This window comes from Eptatretus burgeri, chromosome 4 (genome assembly GCF_056783735.1).
Source record: "Eptatretus burgeri isolate ZD-2024b chromosome 4, Ebu_testis_v1, whole genome shotgun sequence".
In the NCBI taxonomy this organism is placed as follows: Eukaryota; Metazoa; Chordata; class Myxini; order Myxiniformes; family Myxinidae; genus Eptatretus; species Eptatretus burgeri.
This window is the reverse complement of record NC_140964.1, coordinates 57025184-57049524: the sequence shown is the minus strand read 5'-3', so window position 1 is coordinate 57049524 and position 24341 is coordinate 57025184. Positions and strand designations below refer to the sequence as shown.

Below are 24341 nucleotides of genomic sequence, written 5' to 3'. Positions count from 1 at the left end.
CATAACTTGAACTACCACTTTGTAACTGCTGGCAGTGATGACCAGGTACCAAGACATCCCACTTTGATGCAACTCCGCTTTGATTGGACACCTAACACTGACCCATGATGTTTATTATTTTTTTCTATTGAATTTAGAATGGGATTAAAATAAATTCGATTCAAATCAAATGCAAGACCAAATAGGTACAGTCCTGCATTTAAGTAATCATAAGGAACCTGAACGAGCAAAGAGTAAAGATGAAGTCATCAGGAGGAACCTGGATAGGATTCACATTTGAGCTGCTGCTCCTCTACCTTCAAACTCATCCAGCCACATCCAAGTGAACCTTATTCAAAAAAAAAAAAACCAAAAAGAACCCAGATTCAAAAAATTAAATAATTTTGGTTGTCACACCATGTGTCTGATCAGGTTGAAATTTAAAACATTTATTCCCCATCACAACTATATCATAATTGTGAAGTTCTATGTCAATTGATGAAGCAGTTCAAGAGAAAAAAACTTAAAAAAAAAAGAAAAAGATTTTTGCTCAATCCAATATGGCTACCAGACAATGTGACTTGGCAATCAATTAATCGTGAATAGGCTGATCGTGAATTATTCCTTGCGTACCCAAAGCTTGTGGAATATTTGTGTGAAGTTTCCCCTCTCTGTCCAGCTATTCTGGAGATGATGACTTTTATGGGTTTTAGGGTAAATTCAATATGGCTGCCAAACCATGTGACCGATGACATCATTTGTGTGAATGGTTTATGTGGAATGGATAGGCGGTCGGTCATACTTGTAACGTTTTGCCTCGACATTTTCAGCCATTTCAGAGAAGATGATTTTTGAAGGTTAAAAAAAAAATGTTGTTGTTCGTCTTTCGGCTGCTCCCGTTTTGGGGTCGCCACAGCGGATCATCCGTTATGATCCGCATCCTGATTTGGCACAGGTTTTACGCCGGATGCCCTTCCTGACGCAACCCTGGTCGCCTCTCAACACAGGGATATATATATATATATATATATATATATATATATATATATATATATATATATATATGTAGCCTGGTGTTGGCGCAGTGGTTAGGGCAGCGGCTTGGGATCCAAAAGGTCCTGAGTTCAAGCCCCGTTGAGCCACTGAATTAATACACCAGGGGGTTGACTCAGCCTGTCATCCTTCCGAGGTCGGCGAAATGAGTACCAGTGTACTGGGCCGGTGTATACCCCGGTTAAAATAGGTATACCATATCCCTGTGTCGTAAGAGGCGACCAGGGTTGCGTCAGGAAGGGCATCTGGCGTAAAACATGTGCCAAATCACTATGCGGATCATACAGATGATCCGCTGTGGCGACCCCTGACGGGAGCAGCCGAAAGAAGAAGAAGAATATATATATATATATATATATATATATATATATATATATATATATATATATATATATGTGACTGATGACATCATCAATTTTTTTTTTCTGTGGACCATGTTATCCCAAAATGACCCTCCAAAATTTTCATTCTGATCAGATGTAGCGTTCTACATATGCAATTATGATGTCATAACGAAGGCACCTATGATATCATTTTTTTATCACATTTATTCCCCGTGAGGAGTACTTGCCATGTGCGAAGTTTCCATTTTTTCCTTGGTGCGGTTTCAAAGATGCAGAGGTCCAAAGTTTAAAAAAAAAAAATATATATATATATATATATTTTTTCCATTTTAACAATGTGGCTGCCACACCACGTGACCTATAACATCATAATTATCAAGAAAACATTCTACACGAGTAGTCACTCCTATGGTGCAAATTTTGTCTCCATCCGATTAGCAGTTGCAGAGAAAAACTAACGTTCTGTGCAGACAAACAAATGAAAAATCGCTCTGAGAGTGACAACTTGGCAAAACAGCACAAAGTAGAATGATACTCGGTAAAGTGCATACCTCTGCCAGGTGGAACAGTTCACGTTTTGTATCCCACTGATGGGCTGGATCTGAACCAAAATCCAATCCGCTTGTTCTTGTCACCTATCCAACTCATCCACCTTGTTTTGTCATAACTCGTCCACAACTTTTTGAGATACAGTGATATATTTAGTTTTTGGTCTGATCTATCAATTTGAGAAATCAGGCCTGTGTTGACCTTTTGACCTTAAAATTAATTGGTCGTTGAATTCAGCGATCTGACATGAAAATGCTATTCAATTTCAAGTCGATTGGATGAAAATTGAGTTCAGAAAATTTGGTTCAAATTGGCCGATTGGACTTTGTAGTCCTTTTGGCGTATGTTTACCTCAAAATTAGTCAGTGATTGAATTCATTGACTTGATATGCAAATGCTCTTCAAATTTCAAGTTAATTGGATTAAAATTGAGGATTTTAGACATTTTGCTCTGTTGACCTCAAAATTAATAGGTGGTTGAGTTCAGTGACCTGGTATGCAAATGTTCTTTAAATTTCAAGTCAATCAGATGAAAATTCACAATTTTCGAAACAATTTTAAAAATTGGCCTATTTTGGGTTGACCTTCTGGCCTATGATAACCTCAAAAGTAATAGTTGGTTGAATTCACTGACCTGAAATGGAAATCCTTTTCAAATTTCAACTGAATCGGATGAAAATTGTGGATTTTAGAAAATTTGGCCTTTTGGCTTATTTTGACATTTTGGCCTATGTTTACCTCTAAATTAATAGGTGGTTGAATTCAATGACCTGATATGCAAATGCTCTTCAAATAACAAGTTAATTGGATTAAAATTGAGGATTTTAGAAATTAGGTCAATGTTGACCTTTGGGCCGATGTTTACGTCAAAATTAATAGGCGGTTGAATTTGGTGACCTGACATGAAGATGCTCTTCAAATTTCAAGTCAATCGGATGAAAATTGACAATTTTAGAAATAATTTTTAAATTCGGCCTATTTTGTGTTGATCTTATGGCCTCTGTTGACCTTTTGACCTACGATAACCTCAAAAGTAATAGGTGCTTGAATTCATTGAACTGATATGCAAACCCTGTTTAAATTTCAAGTCAATCGGATGAAATTTGAGGATTTTAGAAAATATGGCTCAAATTGGCTGATGTAGACCTTTTCATTCCACCGAGTTTTATGAAGCTTCAATGCGGGGCCGTCGCAGGGTCGGTGACATTAATCTCTGAAAATTTCAGAACGATCGGTTGAGCGGTTTGGGCTGGATGCGAGCGGACGCACAAACGCACGCAATCAACATACTTGTCAAAAAAAAAAAAAATATATATATATATATATATATATATATATATATATATATATATATATATATATATATTTGGCCAAGTAACAAACAGACAGACAAACAAACGGACCCAAACGCAATACCCTCTTCTCCGGCGAGAGTAATAAGAAATTAAATACCTTAAATGGTAAATTATTTGCCATGAATAAAAGTGAAGTTGATGTTTTGGGCCTTACCCTTCGTCGGAGCAAAAGAATGACAATGTGCTGGGAGTTGATAAAAGAAAACTTTCGCAAATTACATAATTGCTGAGGATGGGGAACACCGATTGGGCAGAGGTGTGCACATCATGTGTGACTTATTGCTCAAAGTGAAACGTCATGAGTGATGTGTTGGTGAAAAGGAGATAGACTGAGAAGAAAAAGGGCCGGGGGCCGGTGGGGGGGGGGAGAGGATGGGAAGAAAGGGGGAGATGGGACAGGATAAGGCCCGAAACGACAGCTTCACTTTTATTAATGGCGTATTAATTACCGTTTAAAGTATTTTATTACAGCGGATGGAGGTTATATATTCATCCCTGTTTGTCTGTCTGTCAAATTTTTATTTTATATATATATATATATATATATATATATATATATATATATATATATGTATATATATATATATATATATATATATATATATATATGTATATATATATATATTCATTCATTCATTCAATGATTTAATTATTATTATTGTTTGTTTTTTTTTCGTCTACTTGGCAAAAAAAAATTTTTTGGCCAAACACGTTGGTCTGTCGTGGTTGTTTGTCTCTCTGTTTGTCTGTCACACAACTTTTGGCCACAGTTTTCAAGCAATCGTTCTTAATTTTTTTGTGTCGGTAGTTGACCGGCCAAGGACAGTAACGTTTAATTTTGGTGAAGATCTAAATCCGGATGCATATCTGAGAATTTTTTAGAGTGATTCTTCACCATTAAGAGATAAGGCCAAAAACAGTATATAGCACAATATCTCAAAAGGTTATGGATGGATTCACATGAAACTTGGTGGACAGTTTGGTATGTGACAAGGACAAATCAATTCAATTTTGGTGAAGATCTGAATCATTTAATTCATAAGTGATTCTTTACCATTGAGAGATGGGGCTAAAAACGATATTGCATGATATCTCAAAGAGTTGTGGACAGAAGGCGAGGCACCTCTAGTGGAACACAAAGGCTCCAAAGCAAGGTGCTCTGCACCGAGTGGAATGGGAGGTGTTCCAGGAGGAAAGCTCAGGCACCAAGCGAGGGACTTCCCAAAGCGCCAAGCGGGACGGGCGCTGACCAAGCCGTGTTAGAACTGACTCTCATACGCCTTTACACACACACCATATACTCTTGCATTTTCCATTGCATACACCTCATTGGCTCACACCATCATGTCGCATCAACTGAGTCCAACAACAGCTCTTTTCAGAGCTAGCACTACATAACAGCACACCTCCTTCCTGCATCTACACCTCGTTGGGACCCATTTTGGCCAGCCTGCTCAGATACGGGTGAGGAAGGGGTCGCTAACACATCCTGAATTATTTTTCTTCCTCGTTCTGTCCCCCTTTTCCATCCACTTTCCCCAGATGGATGAGGTGCCTATGTCTTGCTCATGATTAGGGGTTCTCTTGAGTGATAGGGGTTAAGACTGTTTCTTGTGTGACATTGCAATCCCCTGTAAATATGTGCTTTTCAACAGAGACTTGTTTCCAAATCTGCTCGGTGTCTATTTTCTCAATTGGTTAGACACAGTTTGTCATAAGTTGATGGGAGGTTGTACCCCATTCATTCGCTTTGCTTTAATTCATTCGTCCCACTTGCGGTTCCGTTTGGCCGTACCTAATTAAGAGACAAGAGTGGTGTGACGACAGCATGGTTCCCCATCTGGGATAACTAAATTGTGATAACTAAATCTCCATCTGGGATAACATCTGGAAGGGTAACATGAGAGGTGGGCGTGAAAACCCAACAAGATTGTCACCTCGGACGACGTCCGTGGTTGCCTAGCAAACCGTCATGCCGTGGAGTTATCTTTGGCTTCAGGGTCAATGGGAAGCGGGTCCGAGAGAGGCCACTTGCGACCCGGCCGACGTAACCATAACAATATTATAGCACGATATTTCAAGAAGTTGTGGATGGATGATGACAACCTGGTGGATGAGTTGGGTCGGTGACAAGAACAAGCCAGTTCGATTTTGGTTCAGGTCCAGATACAGATCCGGCCTATCTGTGAGATACAAAACATATTGTTCAGCCTGGTGGATGTATGCGCTCTACTGATGCCATTCTCATTTGTTTTGACTTCTCTTTCTACCCACGCAGAATGCAAATTTTGTGTTGAAATTAGCGATTACATTGTTACATTGGTAAATCATTCGTGAGATTAAATTATATCCTACAAAGTGGGTTTTTATTTTTTTCATGTCAGCTAACTTGTTTTTTGTTTTTTCTAGGTGGGGATGCATCCATTGTTCCAATGATCTGTGGGAATTCTGATAAGTTGCAGAACACAGACACAATCGATATTTCCAGTTATCCTGAATCTCATGTTGGTGGACTGCCAATTAAGCGCAAGTCGCTTTCGGACACAGCACAGATAGACTGTGCAAAGAAAATACGTCATAATGAAACCCATTGTGTTTCGTGTACTGAGAAATGTGAAGAACATCGAGGTTCGAACAGGGGGAATGCTGGCACAAAACAGCTAGATAAAGTAGGGAACATTTTGAATGTTGCCACAACCTCTTTTAGCCACATAGACGTCCACCGCACAGGTGCCAAGGTTGTTTCAGGGTGTGACAAACAAGATCCACTCTCTCCTGGCGCTGGATATCATGTGGTTGGCGTGCTGCGCCGAAAACCTGGCCGCGGGGAGACCACTTTGAGCCTCAGCTGTAGCGACAAACTGAGCCGTTGGGCCATTGTTGGTCTACAAGGAGCACTCATCTCTCACTTCCTTACATGTCCAGTTCGGATCAAAACTCTTGTTCTGGGTGCTGGTTGTCCATTCTGCCCCCATGCCCTGCATCGTGCTTTTCTGGGCAGGTAAACAATTGTCTTCAGACACCATAGATGGATCCATCACTGTCATTTATCCACCATTGTCAATCAGGATATCTGTCATACATAAAAGCTGCCATTGTCAGTCAACCATTATCATGCATAAAGGGAATTGTAGATCCATTGTTTGGAAATTTTCAGTCAGGATATCATGCATAAAGTCCAACGTCCCAGTCACTTTGTGCTTTTCATAATCCAGTACTTGTGTCTAATGATGCGAAGCAGGCAAATCTTTCTCGGGGGTGATCCAACATGCAATTTGCTCCAAAAATTGTTTTTCATTTGCAGAACTGCGCATGTAACCAGCCTTCCTGAAGGATATGGACCAATTGAAATTTGCTTCTTGCAGTCCAACCTCGAGTTTGAGCACAGCCAAAGGCAGATCGACCGCATGGTGTTGGATTCTGGTGTGCATACTTGGCCCTGCCCAGCCGGTTTGTGAATTTTAAGTGTGTCACATTCAATGAAAAATACTTGCACAGTGCTTCGGCCTGATTATTACACTTTCCACCAAATCGCATCACACTTTCACGGTTTGATGACTTTTTCCAGAATAATAAGGCACAGATTTGATTTGATGCATAGATTGATGGTTAGATCCATAAAGTGGGGGGAAATAAATTTGGTTCAAAAGATTATCGGATTGGTGAAAACACTTTATTTATTTGTTTGCTTGTTTGTTTTTGGGGCCTAACCCGATTACTATTCAAATCACGAGGATTTTTTTTTTTTCACAAGCCAAACAGCATGGACAAAGTTTGAATTTCTGAATGGAATGGTGCTATTGCAAAGGATAGTCGATTCAAATGTTTGTTTTGTTTGGTTTTCTTTGCTGTATAAAACTTTCAACCTCTGACACATGCGGATACCTATGGCAGCAATCAGCTGGGTTGCACTGCCTGAAAATTCACTGGAGGTGAGCGTCGGGGGAAGCCGGCAAGGTGCCACTAAAAAGATCGCCGGGACAGCACGGGCAAGGTATGCAAGAGTATCTCGCATGTTGTATCTTGATTTCACAGTTCAAGAAATTTACAGCCATAAAAGGGGAAGGGGGGGGGGGGAGAACTTGAGCTTTGAACGTGTTTCTGAAAAATCTGACTTTTTTTTTTTTCTCTTTTTTTTGTACAAGACAAAAGTGAAGTTGTCAGATTCTAACTTGAGTGTAAAAAGCCAAATACAATAATTATAGTATGGTTTTTGAGGACAAAAATCAAATACAAGGTAAATCCTGCAATTATAACACTGGTTATAAACATCTACAAATTACTTAAGTGGCAAGTATTTTTTTTTGTTCTGCATTGATCTTTATCTCACCGAGGAGCGAGCACATAAATCACATGTTAAATGCATTGAGACATCAGTGCACTTTAAAATGTGTTGTTGTGGAAATGGCTCAAAGGAGTCTAAGTGGTTAATAATGCTTAGTATAGAGCAGTTATTGCCCTGCACTCGCAAAGCGAAAAGCGAGGTTAAGCGATCGGTAACGTACGTATGTACTATGTACATCGTACTTGTCTGCATTTTGTTAAGAGCATTCATCGAAAACCGTTAACCGGAGGAAATTCAAACTTTACCACATGTTACATGACAATGTGATGTAGCGGTCACTCTTGAGGTCAACATGGGCCAATTTTCATCCGATTGACTCAAAATTTGAAGAGGATTTGCATATCAAGTCACTAAATTCAACCACCAACTATTTTTCAGGTCAACCTTGGCCAATAGGCCAATTTGAGCAAAATTTTCTAAAATTCTCAAATTTCATCTGATTGACTTGAAATTTGAACAATAATTTTCATATCCCCTCACGGAATTCAACCACCAATTATTTTTTGAGGTGAAAAAAATAGCGCATATTGAGCGTATCTCGAAAACCGTTCATCGGTGTAAATTGAAACTTTGCCACATGCTACATGACCATTTTGTATAGTGCATATTACTTGGATGACACCTGCCCCCTTAGAACTTTCATGGTGAATTAAACATAGCTAATGCCTAGAGATAGAAAAACAGAAGAGTTGACTCGCACTAAGTCCTTCTTAAGACTGCGTGGGGTTTGTATACAATGAATACCATCTAGTTTCCTTCAAGTGAATGTCTAGCATAAGCATAAAGTAATTAATTGTGATATTAGATATGCGTCGTTTTTATGTCGAGATAGATAACATCTTCCCGTCCCATGTCTGTGGCTACAATTATCAATCCTTTTGACCCCATTTTTAATGTTTTTACCTTTTATACATTTATCTTTTCTACAATAGGAAATATTTTCAGAGTACCATGTCAGCAACAACCTGAAGGAATTAAATATGCTCAGTTTCGACTAGCGTCGCTAACACATTATGACATCCACAGGATGAGACTTGAGTTCATCACATTTATGAAAGTGAGAAACATTTCAGATTCTGAAAGATTTTCATAAAATGTTGAAATATTCAAAATGTTTAGCAAACTCATTTACTTTACAAAAACTCGTTCTGAAAATTAATTACATCGACTCCCACAGCATACTTTATCATCTAAAATCATATTATTTGAGGGACTGTTTCTCCTCCAGTATAGAAGGGCGGTTCAAGGTTTACATGGACTTTTTATTGTATCACATGTAAAAACAAGAACGGCACTTGGTAGAACGCAGACCTCCGACAGGCTGAACAGTTTACGTTTTGTATCCACCGATAGGCCGGATCTGCATCCAGACCTTCGTCAAAATCTCATCGGCTTGTTCTTGTCATCAACCCAACTCATCCACCAAGTTTTGTCAGAACCCAACCTGTCCTCCAAGTTTTATTCATTTTGAGAAAGATTTTTGTGTGGTGGTGTGGAAACAATCATTCATTCTTATTTGTAATTTCAGAAGGATAATGCAAGATAATCAAAAGGCATTTCTCATGTGTCCATTGCAACACAACTCCTGGAAAGCCACAACAGGGAAGAAAATTATTTAAAGAAGATCATGACATATGATGAGACCTTGCTGAATCATTTCATGTCTGAGTCAAAGCGTGTCAGCATGGAATGGACATATTATTGGTCGCCACCACCAAAATATTGATGGTTCAGCCAGAAAGCATATAGAAATGGTGTTTTCAGACCTTGAACATCTACATTTATGTAATTTCTTGAATGTGAGGGGGGTGGGCGGTTGGAAACTTGGGGGTCAGACTTTATTGCACAATACTTCTTGCAACTTACAGGGCACATGGGCCCCTACTACTCCCATCCCCCATACCGTCCATACTTGACATATTGTGACCATTGATGGTTTTGGACCACTCGAAGAACACCTGGGTAGTATCAAGTTTATAAATGATGAAGATGTCAAAGTACATGGCTCAAAATGGCTGCGCACTTAGCTCACCAAAATATTTCCACACAGATGGCACCAAGGTGCCAACCACATTAATGGGACAGTTATGTACAGTATATGTAGCAAGGGAATAACTTGAGAAAGTGGTGGTTTCATTAAGCTGATTGTACTTCTTGATTTTCTAGCATAAAAAGTCCACATCAATCTTGACCTACCTTTATATAATGACCCTCGTTTGCCACATTTGCGGCCCTTTTTGTGAATTTGATTCAGGCACAAGGTTACAATCTCTATAGGGCTGTGTTGTGTGTTAAACACAGCAGAAGTTTGTCATAACATCCTGGGAGATCCATTAATTAAAAAAAAAAACTGCCATTTTTGTTGGATTTTTCTCGTTGAACATCCCCTGATTGTGGTTTGCTATATTGTACATCTCCAGGTGCTGGACCAGCAGGGCAGCACTTTTCACAGAGTTTAAAAAGTTCAAGAACACCCTACCAGATGAGCAACTTCCCAGCACCCTGCGGTAATTGCATTATGGCGCTGCAAGACCATTCTGTTGTTTGGGCTTGAGATTTGTGCCATTTAAGACATAACTTGATCGATACATTAACTTTTCACCTCGTTTGTTTTTCTCTGTCCAGAGATGGAAGATGTTTGCTTCGTACATATTATGATTACAAAATGGCTGCCAAGGCCTACCAGGAAGCCTGGCATAATGTGAAGGAACAAGCCTTCCAAGCCTGGTCCAATGCACCTCGCACTTTAATGGAGTTTGAATGAGCTCAATAACTCAACTTGGTCATAATGACCACAGCTTGATTGGAGGACTACTGTCACCTCTGGGTTGGCTCCCCTGCCTCACATTGCTCAGCTTGACGCTGTGGAAACCAAGGCCTTTAAGATTATTGGAAGCACGATGAAACCGAGTCTGAGCCTATCACTTTGCCATAGCAGCCAGGTCGGTGGTCTGTCTTCTACCGCCTCCTTTCTGGTCTTGCATCCTCTGCTCTTTCCATGCTTTGTCTCCCCCCCCCCAGGCCCCAGGTTTCTGCAGGGCTCACATGGTCTACCATAACCCTCTTATGGTGAAACTACCGAAATCCAGGATCATTGTTCATCTCCACACATTTGTTCCTCCTTTTTTTACCCCCACCTGTGCAATTTACTTCCACATTATCTTCAATCTCATTCTTCCCTCCAGGTCTTCAAGACAACTGTTCACCACCATCTCAGATCATCCCCAATCCAAAACTATGATCTTCTCAACCCTCGTTAACCCCACCCACATTTTCAGTTTTCCCTCTTTGGAGTTTCCTTCTGTGTCCAACCTGTCCACCCCATTCATATGTGTTTTGGGTCATGTTTGTCTGTTGCACCCTGATCCAATCGGTGTACTCGCTCTTCCTCGAGCCTCGACTATGTATACAAAAAAAAAGTTATTTTGATTGATCAAAACTGCTAAAGTTTTGAGTAAGAATTTCAATCTCTTGAAAATAATGATTGAGACACCCTTTTATTTTATCATTGGTATCATAAATGTCATACAAACTGATTGGTGGAGCACAAAGAAATCGAATATTCAACTGATACAAAGAAGTGGTTTATTAAAGGGTGATCTATTGGAAAAAGGTATGAAGGACAGCGGTGGAGAGAGAGAGGAGAAATAGATGGATAAAGTAATGAAGTCAGAAGAAAAGTGTTGAACTCAGAGGGATGGAAATGTTTTATCCAAAGGAGAGAAAGAGAATCCCTCTTTAGTGCCTTGCACACAAGATGGCAGGTGTGCCTATGACAGCAATTCTTATTCAGTCGTCATTGATATTGTTGTACAAAGCATCATTAACTATTGGCCATTCATTCTTTATACGAACATACCATCACTGTAGAACATTGTTTAAAGTTGTGATGGGTACCAATTAGAAATCATTCTCCGTTGAACAAGCTCACTTTTGCTGACATTTAAGCCATGTAAATAACTCTGATAACGAATGAAGTGCACACAGTATTGGGGTTGCCATTTTTCGGCTCACCAATAGCTCAGACCTCCACAGAGATGGCTCGTTTCAATGTACGCCCAAGCTCCCCAGCCGTTTCATTTTCTTGGCCAGATGATGCTTCTCCCGGTGAAACACGACCTGCTGCACCCTCTCTGGTCTTACGCATGGGACTTGGCTTAAAGGTATAAAAACGCCTTTTTCCAGAACCTGACCGACCAGGTGGTGGAGGTGGTAGTGTGGCTGAGGCAGAGATCAGCTCTGGAGGAGCTATGGGGGTCTGACTACTCTCGTGCTGTGGTAGTGACAAAAATGTCGGTTGTAGCAGCTGAAAACCAGCTGTTGAAGCATGAGGGACAGTGTCTTGGCTTTGACTCTCCTTCCTTTCATGGCTGGATCTTGGAACCTCATCAGCTCCCAAGTCAAATCTCGTACCTCCAGCCCCTGCCAATGTTGGTCCGCCACATTGGTGGCTCATAGGACAAAGTGTAGAGGTTGGATGCAAGGGACTTGCTGTCATTGGATCATGCCGCAGACAGAGAAATGGTTCAAAGTCATCGGGTATATCAGAAAGATCAATGTAAGTCTCCTGTTCAAGGGTGAGGGTGGGGAAGGAGCTGCTTGGTGCTAAAGTAAGAGGTGATGTGTCAGAGATTGGGCATGACAGAATCTTCCGACGTGGTTGAGTAAGCTGAATATATACCGAAAGAGAAAGAAGCAACAGAACGACAGCAGAACAAGCTCCAATGATGGAACCATTAGTCCCACCAAGGCGTTGCCACACAGTTGGGGGCTCCACCTCTGTGCAAAGGAAAGACTTTTGATCACTCTCGGATGTTATTCATAACTGTTGAAATTACAGTGCTTCGTGTAAACTTAATCAATTGGAACGTGATTAAGCTCTTCTGTGCCTGATTATACAAGTTCAATGTCTGCATTATGAGTACTGTACAATTTAATCATTGTTCCGCTGTGAGAATGTTGCTCTTATTTATGTTCATTGAAATACAACAGCGTTGACACCAGAAGAGAACTGTTATCTCTACCTTGAGATAAAGCCAATAGTTGACTTTTTTCTGACCCTGATGTTCCAGGAAACAAGATTGTGCATCAGGTTGTTGTATTTAAAAAAGCTTATTTGTACATTAGAGCGATGTTGTGTTCTTACCAGTGCAATGTGCTTCATCCCAAGGATAGGCACAGTTCTGTACACCATTGCACACCAGTGAATGATTTATGCACATGGAACTGTGGCAGAAGAATGAAGCAGAATCGCATGGAGCTGGGGGAAGCACAGAGGGTCAGGAAACTGGAAAAATCATACGTGAGTTCATTCGTATGTCAAAGATGCAGTTGGAAACAATGGGTATATTGCAGTGAACTCGTATTGGTTCAAAGAATAATGGAATGAAGAGTAATAAAAGCTTGCAATTGACAATCAAAAGCAAACGTTCACCAGTTGAGACCGAAGTACATCACCACGATTACGTGTCTAATTTAAAACCATGACAACAAACACCGTAAGCATTTAAAAATAAAATAAATTCAGACTGCAAAATATTTATAATGCTCGCAACCTGATTAACTTCCTCCACGTCTGCGTGCAATTCTCGCTTCACGATCACACATTCCATCCAAACCACAGCTTTCACCTCTCCCAATCCAAAAATCAATATTGTGCACTCACGCTGAAAGAATGAAGTGAAGAGCAGTCGGAAATAACTGAAGTCGGCGTTGTGGCTGGTGGTCCAAAAGCGCACTGCAGCCAAGCCTGAGCCGAGCGTCATTTCACTGGCCACTGTGCTGCAGAACTTGGTTCGGAGGTCAGTGGATCCAGACCCACCATCATATATTGCAACAAAGTTCAATCGGCAGTCATTGGAGTACTCCAACCGATAGTCCAGAAAGCGCAGATACAGCTACGGACGAGTTGGTGTGCGCAAGATTAAGATGAATAACGGCAAGAAGTGTGGAAACGATGGAGAAGATGGAAAGAAGATGCTTGGTTGATGATAGACTGCTGAATGTCACCTGAGCGCCTGGCGTGGCACGAATAGTCCAGCTGCAATCCAGGGGTTGTCCAGGTGTCGCTTTCCTCTCCAACTCAGCTTGTTTTGAAGTCACCTCACCATCAGCACCCCCAGTCTCAAACTTGCACTCTTAGGATCCGGGTGACAAAATGCTGATGATTGTCATTTATCTGGGAATACATTATACGTTTACGCAGCAAGTTCATCTCTGCTCCCTGACGTACACTTCCAACTACACCTACAGGTCCAAAACTAACCATAATACAAAGAAGTCCTTGATAGAGTATGCATTTAATGTGCAAGACAGCTTTAGGCGAGGCATTAATCTTGAAATTGGAGATGGCAGCACCTCCCATAAATTCTGCATCATTGATACTATAAAGTGGGAATGCTCTTTATCTGTTCAATATGAAAATCTGGCTGTCCGTCCATGATAAGTTATCATGGTAACGAAAACCTAACGGCTGAAGGGATCCTCCAAGTCAAACTTGGTACAAGTTTGCAAAATGATGCAACGATGAGCTGATTAATTTTTGGCATCAAGAGGTCAAAGGTCATGTCAGGTAAAAATAAGATTCTTGTGAACAGCTGAAGATTTAAATCGAACTTGGCACAAATATGTCATGTGGGCAGAGGCATAATCGATCGATATCGCGTGTCAGAGTGCCATTGTAGTTTGTTTATCTCGTCAAAACTTGAAATCTAATTTAAAGCGAGTTACAAATGGAAAGAGCACTATTTATGTATACTGCATATACTTTAAAATATGGAATGTCACCTTTGTTGCTATCTCCTACTTCCATCCATCCATCCATTGGGACCATACTCTGTGCAGAGCGTTGGTGCTGCCCAAGCAGTCTCCTTGGCTATTGGGCACAATCCTGGATGGGTCGCCACTCCGACACAGGATACCAGCAAGCTGGCACTCATTTTGCCGACCTCGGAAGGATGACGGGCAGAGTCAACCCCACCTGGCATTAATTCAACAGCCGAATGGGATTTGAACTCAGGATCCTGGGATCCCAAGCCCACCACCCTTACCATTAAGCCGACACCATCTCATACATCATCCATATATATATATCTACTTGTATTGTGTGCAAGAACCTTTTCTAGTATGGATAATGTATTCTACGTAGCAGTGAATGGGTTCACAAGACCATTTTCAAGGGTTTTTAAGAATACGAGCTGCAGACTTCAGTGCGTGTTTAAAGGTATATAACATATCCAAAATATTTTACACAAAACCAAACAAATCCATCCCCTTGGGCAACAGCAGAAAGATGAAGGTGATTTGGAGTGTTTGAGTTTGCATGTCATGATAGTGTGATATCTCGGCATCATTATGCTGGTTTAAGTCATCAATGACAATGTTGCTTGGGATTGCAAAATGCAACAAATGTTTAACGGAAAGCTTGTACATTTATAAAGGAGTTGACTTCAAAGTTGAATGAGCTTAAATGTTTAAATGAAAGTCTATTTTGACATCGTAGAGACGGTAAAGGTGCAAACAGAGGGAATTTTTCTTGTTTTTGAACCACAGACCATCATTAGGTATTCTGTAGTGATGTCATATAGTCTGTGTTTTGAAATGTACATAATACCATTCACCAAAAAAAAAAAACCCGAATTGCTTTCATTTTGTGTTCAAGGTCTGACTTCAACATTTTTTATTGTTAGCTTCGTCAGTCAGTTTTGATCTCTCTCGTATGGGTTAATTTCCTAGCCGAATATAATCGGACCATCAACCGCCATACTGGTGTTCAGGTACATCAAAGAGGACACTATCATTTCCAAGGAAAATCTATGCCTGTTGTCTCAACTGATAGCATTTCCTTGTGCACGGAAAGCTCTTATGCTGGCAAGTTAGCGACAGACCTGGTAACCCAGCTGGAGCATTGGGAAAGTTTGGGTCTGCGGTTGGGTGAGAGTGCAAAAAGAAGATGAAACAAGTCAGATTACAATCGATGGCAAAGGAGAAGCTGTTAGATGGCATAACCCTCCCAATCAGTTCAGTCTTTGCACAAAACAATCATGAACACAATATGCAAATCACCTGTGATGAATGAGTAACGAGCTTGGAATCCCCCTTCTTGTAATTCTTCGTCCGATTTGAAGCCCACCCAGAGAAAACGACCACTAGAGACTAGTGGTCGAGGGGGAACCGAGCCACAGTAACGTCCGAGAAGAGGTGAGAGGGCAAAGGGACCATCCTTGACCTCGACGTGGTCATACTTGCACCCCCAAGACGTCTCGATGGAAATTTTGGAGATGATCAAACGTACACGATGGTTCACGGGAGCTGGAGATGAAAGTGTTAAAGTTTTTTTTATTTTATTTGCAATCATAAAGAGAACAAAGAATATTTCTCACACAGGTACTGGGACAGGTAAAAGCTGGAGGGTTTCCGATGAAAATTGTTGCCCCGTTCACGTGCAACTCGTGGGATCGCCTATAACTGTGGTTAAGTTTGGGATGACCAGTGTACCTTGAAAGGAGGAAGCAGACTTGGAAAGAAGGAAAACTTTATGAGTAAGCACTGACAACACGTACCATGTATTAAATCAACAATTTTATTTCGAAATCGATCGACCAAATCCGTTAACTTAGTTGGATAAATTTCCCCTGTTCAACTGAACTTCTTAAATGCCTTCGCTGAATTATTACCGACTATCCCTGAAAAAGTAATTATTCAAGGTCGTGATTGTCAATTAAGCAAATTGTACCTGGAGACTTGCGTACAAAAGGTGGCTGTTTGACCCATGATGCTTTTGCAATCTTCACATTCCAGCATTCCCACAATACTGTGAATTGGACAGCTCATCTCAAGCAGGGAACCTCTCTTTTTTACAAATTTGGCATAGTCTGTAGGTCATTGGGTTTAAAAAATTTTTTTTTTTACAAATCAATCATTGGTATTATTCCAGTGGGTCATTCGAGAATGAAAGGTAACACCTCGCCACTTCTTTCCACTTCAGTGATTATATCTGCTATTTTACTACACCATTAAGCCTGGTGTTGGCTAAGTGGTTAGGGTGGTGGCTTGGGATCCTCGGGTCCTGAGTTCAAGCCCCGTTGGGCCACTGAATTAATATACACCAGGAGGTTGACTCAGCCTGTCATCCTTCCGAGGTCGGCAAAATGAGTACCAGTGTACTGGTAAGGGGGACACTGCATCAGCGGCATAGCCGCGTCCCAACCAATGATGCAACCAGCAGCCACAGGCTGCACTCGATAGAGAGACTACACCATTGAATTTATTATAGTCTCGCCCCAAAGAGGATGCGAGGCTATTGCAATGCCCCCGTCCGTCTGGGTATGTGTCCGCATCTAAATATATTTTCGCTTTAAAAGTTGTTCTCTGCAACCGCTTGTCCAATCGATGCGAAACTTTACACATAGGAGGGACTCACCATTTTTTGCCAATTTTATTGCCAACTCTGACATAATGTCACATGGTACGGCAGCCATATTTGATTAACGGAACACATCTGGTCATCATTTTCTCTGAAACCAATCGACGGAAAAAATATATTTAAACTTGGCATGTCATCACCTCCCCATGGAGTATCTCGGGTGATAACGATGACGTCATCGGTTAAGTGGTATTCCAGCCATAATTGGTTGAATTGAAATCTTTATTCGAAAAACCTGAAACTTCATCTATCTGATCTCTGACCGGATGCGAGTGAAGAATTAAATTTATGACGTTCATAACCCATGACAGGAAACTATGTGACATAATAGGGTGCATGGATGATATGGGTTTGTGAGCCATAATAGTTGTGTGTTTAGTTAATGATGGTATTTTTGTTCAGAATGAATGCGGGAGGTGAGATTATGTGCTCTCTGAGTGCCGTTCTAGTTCAATAGAGCATTCTCCGATTGTTACGAAATGCTTTAGCAAAGCAAGACATATATAGAGAAACAAAGACCTTCCAGTGGATAGCTGCAGGCCTGGTTGGGAGGGTACGCAGAGGGATAGCCTGGGGAAGTAAAAGCTCCACCAAGTGAACTCTGTGTCCAAATTCCACAATGGCCTGACTTCCCCACCACAAGTTCTAGGAAGAAGAGAGGCAGAAGCACAAGTAGGAATAACCCTTTTGAAACAATCTATCATGTACTTTACAAAGGGGGTGGAGGGGTACATGGAGAGGATAAGTTGAAAGTAATTGGATCGGAAGGAGAAAGGGGTGAACGGAATAGGTGATTCAAGGGTGATTGAGTGGGAGAAGGCAACGCACTGAGGAGACAGTTGTGGTCGTGGGATGAGTGGACATAACAAATGTATGAATGAACAGGAGGAGACAGAAGGAAGAAGGAAGCATGTGCAACCTGTAAATAGATGGGGAGAGGTGTGGGAAAGTTACGAGGATAAAAATGATCACAGATAAAGATGGAGGATGGCCTGAGGTGGTGGTGCCACTGCGAACTTGCAGCACTCGAGGGAAGAGGGGTTGAACAGACTGAGGAAGGATATTCCACAAGTGGGAAAAGAGTAACAAAGGAGTTGGAGCTTTGCAGTAAGCCTGGATTTTCATGGTTTGCTCTTAGAATACTTTTAGAGATTTTCTTCCACAGAACTGTAAGATGCCATACAGGTTTTACTTTCGTCTGAAAAGGGAAGGAAAATGCAAGTGAGAGATTGGTGCACATGTGGAAACATTTTTCATCAAGCGAGGATCCATCCGTCCATCCATTTGGGACCATACTCTGTGCAGAGCGTTGGTGCTGCCTAAGCAGTCTCCTTGGCTATTGGACACAATCCTGGACGGGTCACCACTCCGCCACAGGATACCAGCAAGCTGGCACTCATTTTTCCGACCTCAGAAGGATGACAGGCAGAGTCAACCCCACCTGGTATTAATTCAACAGTACCAGGATTTGAACTCAGGATCCGAGGATCCCAAGCCCACCACCCCAACCATTAAGCCAACAACAGGACGAAGCGAGAATGAAAAGCAATATTATTCAAGTTTGCACTGTTTACTTTAATTTTTGATCATGACTACTGCCACGCAACACCTTGGAACCGGAGCTGGCTTTGTTCCGATGGGGGTAGGAACAAGGATGGCTCTGTTGTTTAACCGAACAATGCTTTCTTACTGTTGAAACATTGAATTATGCACAATCCATGACTTGAAAATGGTCCATCAAAAAGTCAACAGAGCCAAAATGATGTCTGCTCTCTCACGGTTCGTCACCTACCTGACACATCCACCTGCAGCAAGACCGTGACAACGTCCCGGGTTCAACAGTCAATTGGCACACTATATTCACATGATTAAATGTCAGACATTGATCATGGCGAACAAGAAGGATCCCACCCAGCTGAATGCCAACACAATCCTCTATCATTAACATGCTGGAGGTCACAAATGGCCAGAATATCAACTTGCCCAAGTTTATCAACAAAGGCATACGGCAAGTAGGACTGAAACTAGGCATGTCGAGACAATTCCTGTGGGAGAAAAGAAAATTCCCAATGAAATTCAATTACCTGTCCATTGAAAAACAAGAACACAAACGGTGATTAATAAACAAATCGAAATTTGGATGTTTTTGTCATTTTCATCATTAAATGATGGATAGTCAAGTCAAGAGACCACAAGCGATTCGTTTTGAATGAACAATTATAAAGAGATAACTTGAGGCCGGTTTGGTGGGTGTTGATGATATTTCCAGACGCGCTGCACCAAACATGTTCAGCAGACCTGTGAAATTTCCAGTTGATTCAGGATAAGCATAACAACAAATTATGAATGAAATTGAAATAGAATTACGTGTTTAAAGTGAAGCATAATCAATGAAACTCCACCTGCCTGTGGATCATGATGAATAAATCAATGGTTATGGGTTTACGACCATGACTGAAATTTCAAAGGATCAGTTTGGGATTATGCAGTATTGGTTTGGGTTTGGCATTGCTTAAGATCGGACTGGCATTGCATAGGACCAACTTAGGATTGCACATAGTTGGTTCTGGAATGTACAGCATCGGTTTGGGATTTCACAGGACCAATTTAGGATTGCACTGGATAGGTTTGGAAATGCACAGGGTTGGATTGGGAGTGCACAAGATCTGCTTCAGATTGCACAGTATAGGTATGGAGTTGCACAGGATCAGTTTAGGATTGCACAGCATTGGTTTGGGATTTCACAGTGTTTGTTTGAAGTTGCACAGGATCGGTTTGGTAATGTGCAGGATCAATTACTTTGGGAATCCACAGTATGGGTTTGGGATTGCCCAGGATCGGTTATGGATTGCACAGGATCGGTTTGAGATTGCACAGGATCGGTTTGGTAGTATGCATGATCAGTTAGTTCAGGATTCCACAGCATGGGTTTGGGATTGCACAGGATCGATTGGGGATTGCACAGGATCAGTTTAGGATTGCAGAGGATCGGTTTGGTAGTATGCAGGATCAGTTAGTTCAGGATTCCACAGCATGGGTTTGGGATTCCACAGCATCGGTTTAGGATTGCATAGGATCGGTTTTGTAGTATGCAGGATCAGTTAGTTCAGGATTCCACAGCATGGGTTTGGGATTGCACAGGATCGGTTTGGTAGTATGCAGGATCAGTTAGTTCAGGATTCCACAGCATGGGTTTGGGATTGCACAGGATCGATTTAGGATTGCAGAGGATTGGTTTGGTCGTATGCAGGATCAGTTAGTTCAGGATTCCACAGCATGGGTTTGGGATTCCACAGCATCGGTTTAGGATTGCATAGGATCGGTTTTGTAGTATGCAGGATCAGTTAGTTCAGGATTCCACAGCATGGGTTTGGGATTGCACAGGATCGGTTTGGTAGTATGCAGGATCAGTTCATTCAGGATTCCACAGCATGGGTTTGGGATTGCACAGGATTGGTTTAGGATTGCATAGGATCGGTTTAGGATTATGCAGGATCAGTTGGCTCAGGATTCCACAGCATGGGTTTGGGATTGCACAGGATCGGTTTGGGATTGCACAGGATCGGTTTGGTAGTATACATGATCAGTTAGTTCAGGATTCCACAGCATGGGTTTGGGATTGCACAGGATTAGTTTGGGATTGCATGGGATGGGTTTAGGATTGCACAATTTTCACAAAGAGGTGTTTTCAGGAAACGTGTCAAGCAAACCAAAAGCAGAGTATTTACCTTTCATGTTAACCACTGAAATTGTAAAATCCTGCCGAGTTCAGCTTGAACGGGTTACCATGCCGCCTTGTCCTTACTGGTATGCATCAGAAAGATAGACCGCTGAAAGCCGTTATCGCACCACAACCTCAGACCTCTCCACCTCCCTTACCCGTGTTCGTTCTTGCGGCTCCCCATCCAGGGGTAAAGGTTGCACCAAGGAACACTAGAATAGATAGATAGATAGATAGATAGATAGATAGATAGATAGATAGATAGAGAGAGAGAGAGAGAAAAGTTACGATACACCTGTTGGGCTATCAAAGAAAAGACAAGCTCTGTACGTGTAAATTTGTACAGTGACGTCAGTGTCATAGAAACATTAAACATAAAGGATGCATAGAAATGGTACACACGGGTATGGTGGTGCTAGTGACCAGCACAGGACCGATCGGAGTTGATCGGTTCATGGACAGTTACCTTGCAGTAGGAGCAGACACGTGCCTCCCGCTCCCAAGCTTGCACTTCCCATCGCCGGTCTTCCCTGGAAGCTCTCCCTCGGGGATCGCGGCGCTCTTCCTCCGACAGTGACCGACCTAGCTCCCAACCACCCTCGATCTGTAACTAGCCCCCTTCGCACGCTGATATGTTCTCACCAACTGAGCTACTAGCTCCGTGCGAATGAGGAGGTGGTTGCATGGGGGAGGGGTAAAGGGTGCAGCGCAGGTATTTCAGGCGTTTGAGATGTTCAATAACGAGATCAATTTTAGGTGTTGGTCGTGTTCGTGTTCGTGTGTGCACGTGTCGTGATCGTTAACGAGCTCCCCCGCCTCCTCCCTTCTTCCACAAGTATTCTTCTTCATTTAACGCATCAAGGTGTACGATGTGACCTCTTGTCGGGAGGAGACTCGGTGTTGAGTGAAAACCCATGCGACTCCTGCAGCAGTTGTATAGGGGGGTCACATGACTCCCATCATGATGGACACAATCTCGAAGGGGTCAGTCCCGATTCCTTCCACCGGCATACCGAGTGCTTTGTAATTTGGGCAAGGTTTTCCGGCAAAAATGGTCGTGACGTCCCCGAATTGGGGAAGGTAACTCGCGGGATTTCCACAAGCGAGTGCTAACGCACAGGATAGCCGGCTTCCGAAAGGACTGCGTGCTTCAGGATGCGGCACCACAGCTTTTTCTTTACGCAAGCGACGCTCAGAACCCTATCGTCGTGCGTGTTCGTCACAAGCTCCTGTCACATTTTTGTTCCCGAAGAACCGGAACAGACGTTACAATTCAGTGCCAGCGGGAGGCGTCGCATCGCGGAGCACACCGTCCGTTTCCGGTTGTCGCGTCCGGTATTCGCCGAAGAGATATCGATGAGCGAACTTTCAAATTTGAGTTCATTTTTTGATCAAATCGATGGATACGCGCTTTGAATTGATCGGCGTACGAAGTCATTTTGTTGTTGTTTTACGAGTATACGCAGCGCCATATGAACTTCATTTCCGAGTCGTGGCGTCGTCATGACAACCTCGCGTGCTTCCACTTGCCCCGCCCCCTTTATTCATCTTCTTCCTTGGTTGCACAACAAACATCACGTGATCGCAATTTAAAAAAAAAAAAAATACTGCGACTGATTGAACCGTCCGACAAAGCAGCAAAAAAAAAAAAAACAACAGAATCGGTGTGAAATGTGAACAAGATTAATCCGAATGATTTAAAATGGATATTATACATTCACAGTTTGGAAACGTTATTGTTTTTCCCTTTGATCCGCCATGTTAACGATGAATGGTGCATGTAAATAAACACCACGGTACAGTGTATGGATCACAGAGACGGTCGTGGTCCATGTGACGACGATATGACGGGAGTTAAAGCGGCTGTTTTCGCTGTAACAAGACGGACGGACAAACAACATGGTGTTTCGGGAACGAAAACAAACCAAAAATAAATATCTCTCCTCCACTCGGGCTCGCGTTCACACAGCTGCGTCGTGGGTGGGTCCAGGACGTTTTCGGGCCCTTTTAAAAGGGTAATCCGGTGTTTAGCTCCATCTTTGTGCTGTCATTGCCGAGACTCCATGGAATAACGGATTCTTACTCGTTCACCCCGGAAACATGGCTCGAGTTTCACCGCAGTGTTTGCAGCGGTCAGGTGGGGCCTACACGGTTTGGTGTTTTATCCCCTCGACTCGTTTTCCATCCGTGATGTTGGTTTTGGGCGCCGATCTCGGATTTATTGACTTCTCTTCTATTGTGTCTCCTCGGTCCTTCGTCTTGTCCGGCCCCGCATGTCCTTCGTCCGTCTTCCTCCTGTCCGGCCCCACATGTCCTTCGTCCTCCTGTCCGGCCTCGCGTGTCCTTGGACCCTCGGCCTCTTGTCCGGCCTCCCACGTCCTTCGTCCGTCGTCCTCCCGTTCGACCCTGCGTGTCCTTCGGCCCTCCTCTTGTCCGGCCTCCCATGTCCTTCGTCCGTCGTCCTCCTGTCCGGCCCTGCGTGTCCTTCGTCCAGTCCGGCCTCCCATGTCCTCGTCCTCCTGTCCGGCCCTGCGTGTCCTTCGTCCAGTCCGGCCTCCCATGTCCTTCGTCCTCCTGTCCGGCCCTGCGTGTCCTTCGTCCAGTCCGGCCTCCCATGTCCTTCGTCCTCCTGTCCGGCCCCGCGTTTGGGTCATTCCATGTCAAATCATCAAAGAATCTGCCGTCATCTCTCAGATTTTTGTAAAACTTTGGGAACCAATTGGGACCCATGAAAAACGGCAAGAACTCAAATATTTTTGCTAACAGCCTCTTAATTAGTGAGATACAGACTAACGAACTTTGGACTAATTAGCACGACGTCATGAATTCAAATGGCCATATCTCAAAGTATAACACCAAGAGAGCTGGTTTTGGTGTCATTTTAAAGGTATTTTCATGCCCTATGAATTTGTCTGGGCAACATTTTCCTACCTCCAACCACAAAATATAAACTTCAATCGTGAATCCCCAAAAAATGTGTCCTTCAAATTTCCTCAAATTCATCCCAGAGGTACCTTATGATGTCAAGAAGCTTCCACATAAGTTTTGTGATGGGCACTCCAATATTTTCTGAGATATGAGCAATAATATACATGTACGTATGGCATATAGGTTCGAAAATCAGCATTTGTAATGTATTATACAATCATTCTAACCTAGCCATGACAGGGAACACAGGGAACGACCATCAATTGCTTTGACGTATCATGTACTTTCATTTTCAACTGGGCCTGAGGGGAAGAAACAAGTGCTGCTGTTGCTGCATTGAAGAGGAAATTGAAAGCCTAAGTCAGGTTCGTGAACACTGTGTACTTGAACTCACTTATTGATTGTATAATACATTACAAATGCTGATTTTCGAACCTATATGCCATACGTACATGTACATTATTGCTCATATCTCAGAAACTATTGGAGTGCCCATCACAAAACTTATGTGGAAGCTTCTTGACATCATAAGGTACCTCTGGGATGAATTTGAGGAAATTTGAAGGATACATTTTTTGGGGATTCACGATTGAAGTTTATATTTTGTGATAACTTTTTTGTGGTTGGAGGTAGGAAAATGTTG

At 42.3% G+C, this 24341-nt stretch overlaps 3 protein-coding genes across 27 annotated transcripts in view; 2 read left to right on the top strand and 1 right to left on the bottom strand.

Moving 5' to 3' along the window:
- The window catches only part of ADAT1 (adenosine deaminase tRNA specific 1), a 47613-nt gene extending 32341 nt beyond the window's left edge, over window positions 1-15272 (top strand). For 5 of the 6 annotated variants that reach the window (XM_085878178.1, XM_085878177.1, XM_085878182.1 and 2 more), the window contains 5 exons: window positions 5690-6281; window positions 6585-6730; window positions 7175-7274; window positions 10046-10132; window positions 10251-15272. In XM_085878178.1, the coding sequence (XP_085734304.1) occupies window positions 5690-6281; window positions 6585-6730; window positions 7175-7274; window positions 10046-10132; window positions 10251-10389 (1064 nt within the window). In that variant the 3' untranslated portion in view covers window positions 10390-15272. The remainder of the gene's footprint in view (window positions 1-5689; window positions 6282-6584; window positions 6731-7174; window positions 7275-10045; window positions 10133-10250) is intronic. The other variant, XM_085878180.1, reaches the window with a different exon arrangement.
- Window positions 11647-21675, bottom strand: LOC147028109 (neuropilin and tolloid-like protein 2). 4 transcript variants are annotated; one of them, XM_085878163.1, is made up of 9 exons: window positions 21237-21675; window positions 20929-20982; window positions 17569-17694; window positions 15690-15935; window positions 15512-15547; window positions 13635-13762; window positions 13291-13522; window positions 12772-12885; window positions 11647-12404 (listed from the first exon to the last, which is right to left on the bottom strand). In XM_085878163.1, exons 1-9 carry the CDS (start codon window positions 21286-21288, stop codon window positions 11647-11649), a joined length of 1746 nt encoding a protein of 581 aa, XP_085734289.1. In that variant the 5' UTR covers window positions 21289-21675. The 4 variants fall into 4 exon arrangements, with proteins under 4 accessions (XP_085734289.1, XP_085734290.1, XP_085734292.1 ...); XM_085878164.1 differs by lacking the exon at window positions 15512-15547; XM_085878166.1 differs by lacking the exon at window positions 17569-17694.
- A 60-nt stretch (window positions 21676-21735) lies between these two features.
- Window positions 21736-24341, top strand: part of PHKB (phosphorylase kinase regulatory subunit beta) — a 129386-nt gene continuing 126780 nt past the window's right edge. For 2 of the 17 annotated variants that reach the window (XR_015057425.1, XR_015057428.1), the window contains exon 1: window positions 22459-22750. Coding sequence is in view for 5 of the 17 variants with exons in the window: in XM_085878153.1 (XP_085734279.1) it covers window positions 22670-22750 (81 nt within the window). In the remaining 12 variants the exon portion in view is untranslated. Of the gene's footprint in view, window positions 21755-22456; window positions 22908-24341 lie in introns of those variants that run through there. The other 15 variants (XM_085878141.1, XR_015057427.1, XR_015057429.1 and 12 more) reach the window with 15 other exon arrangements.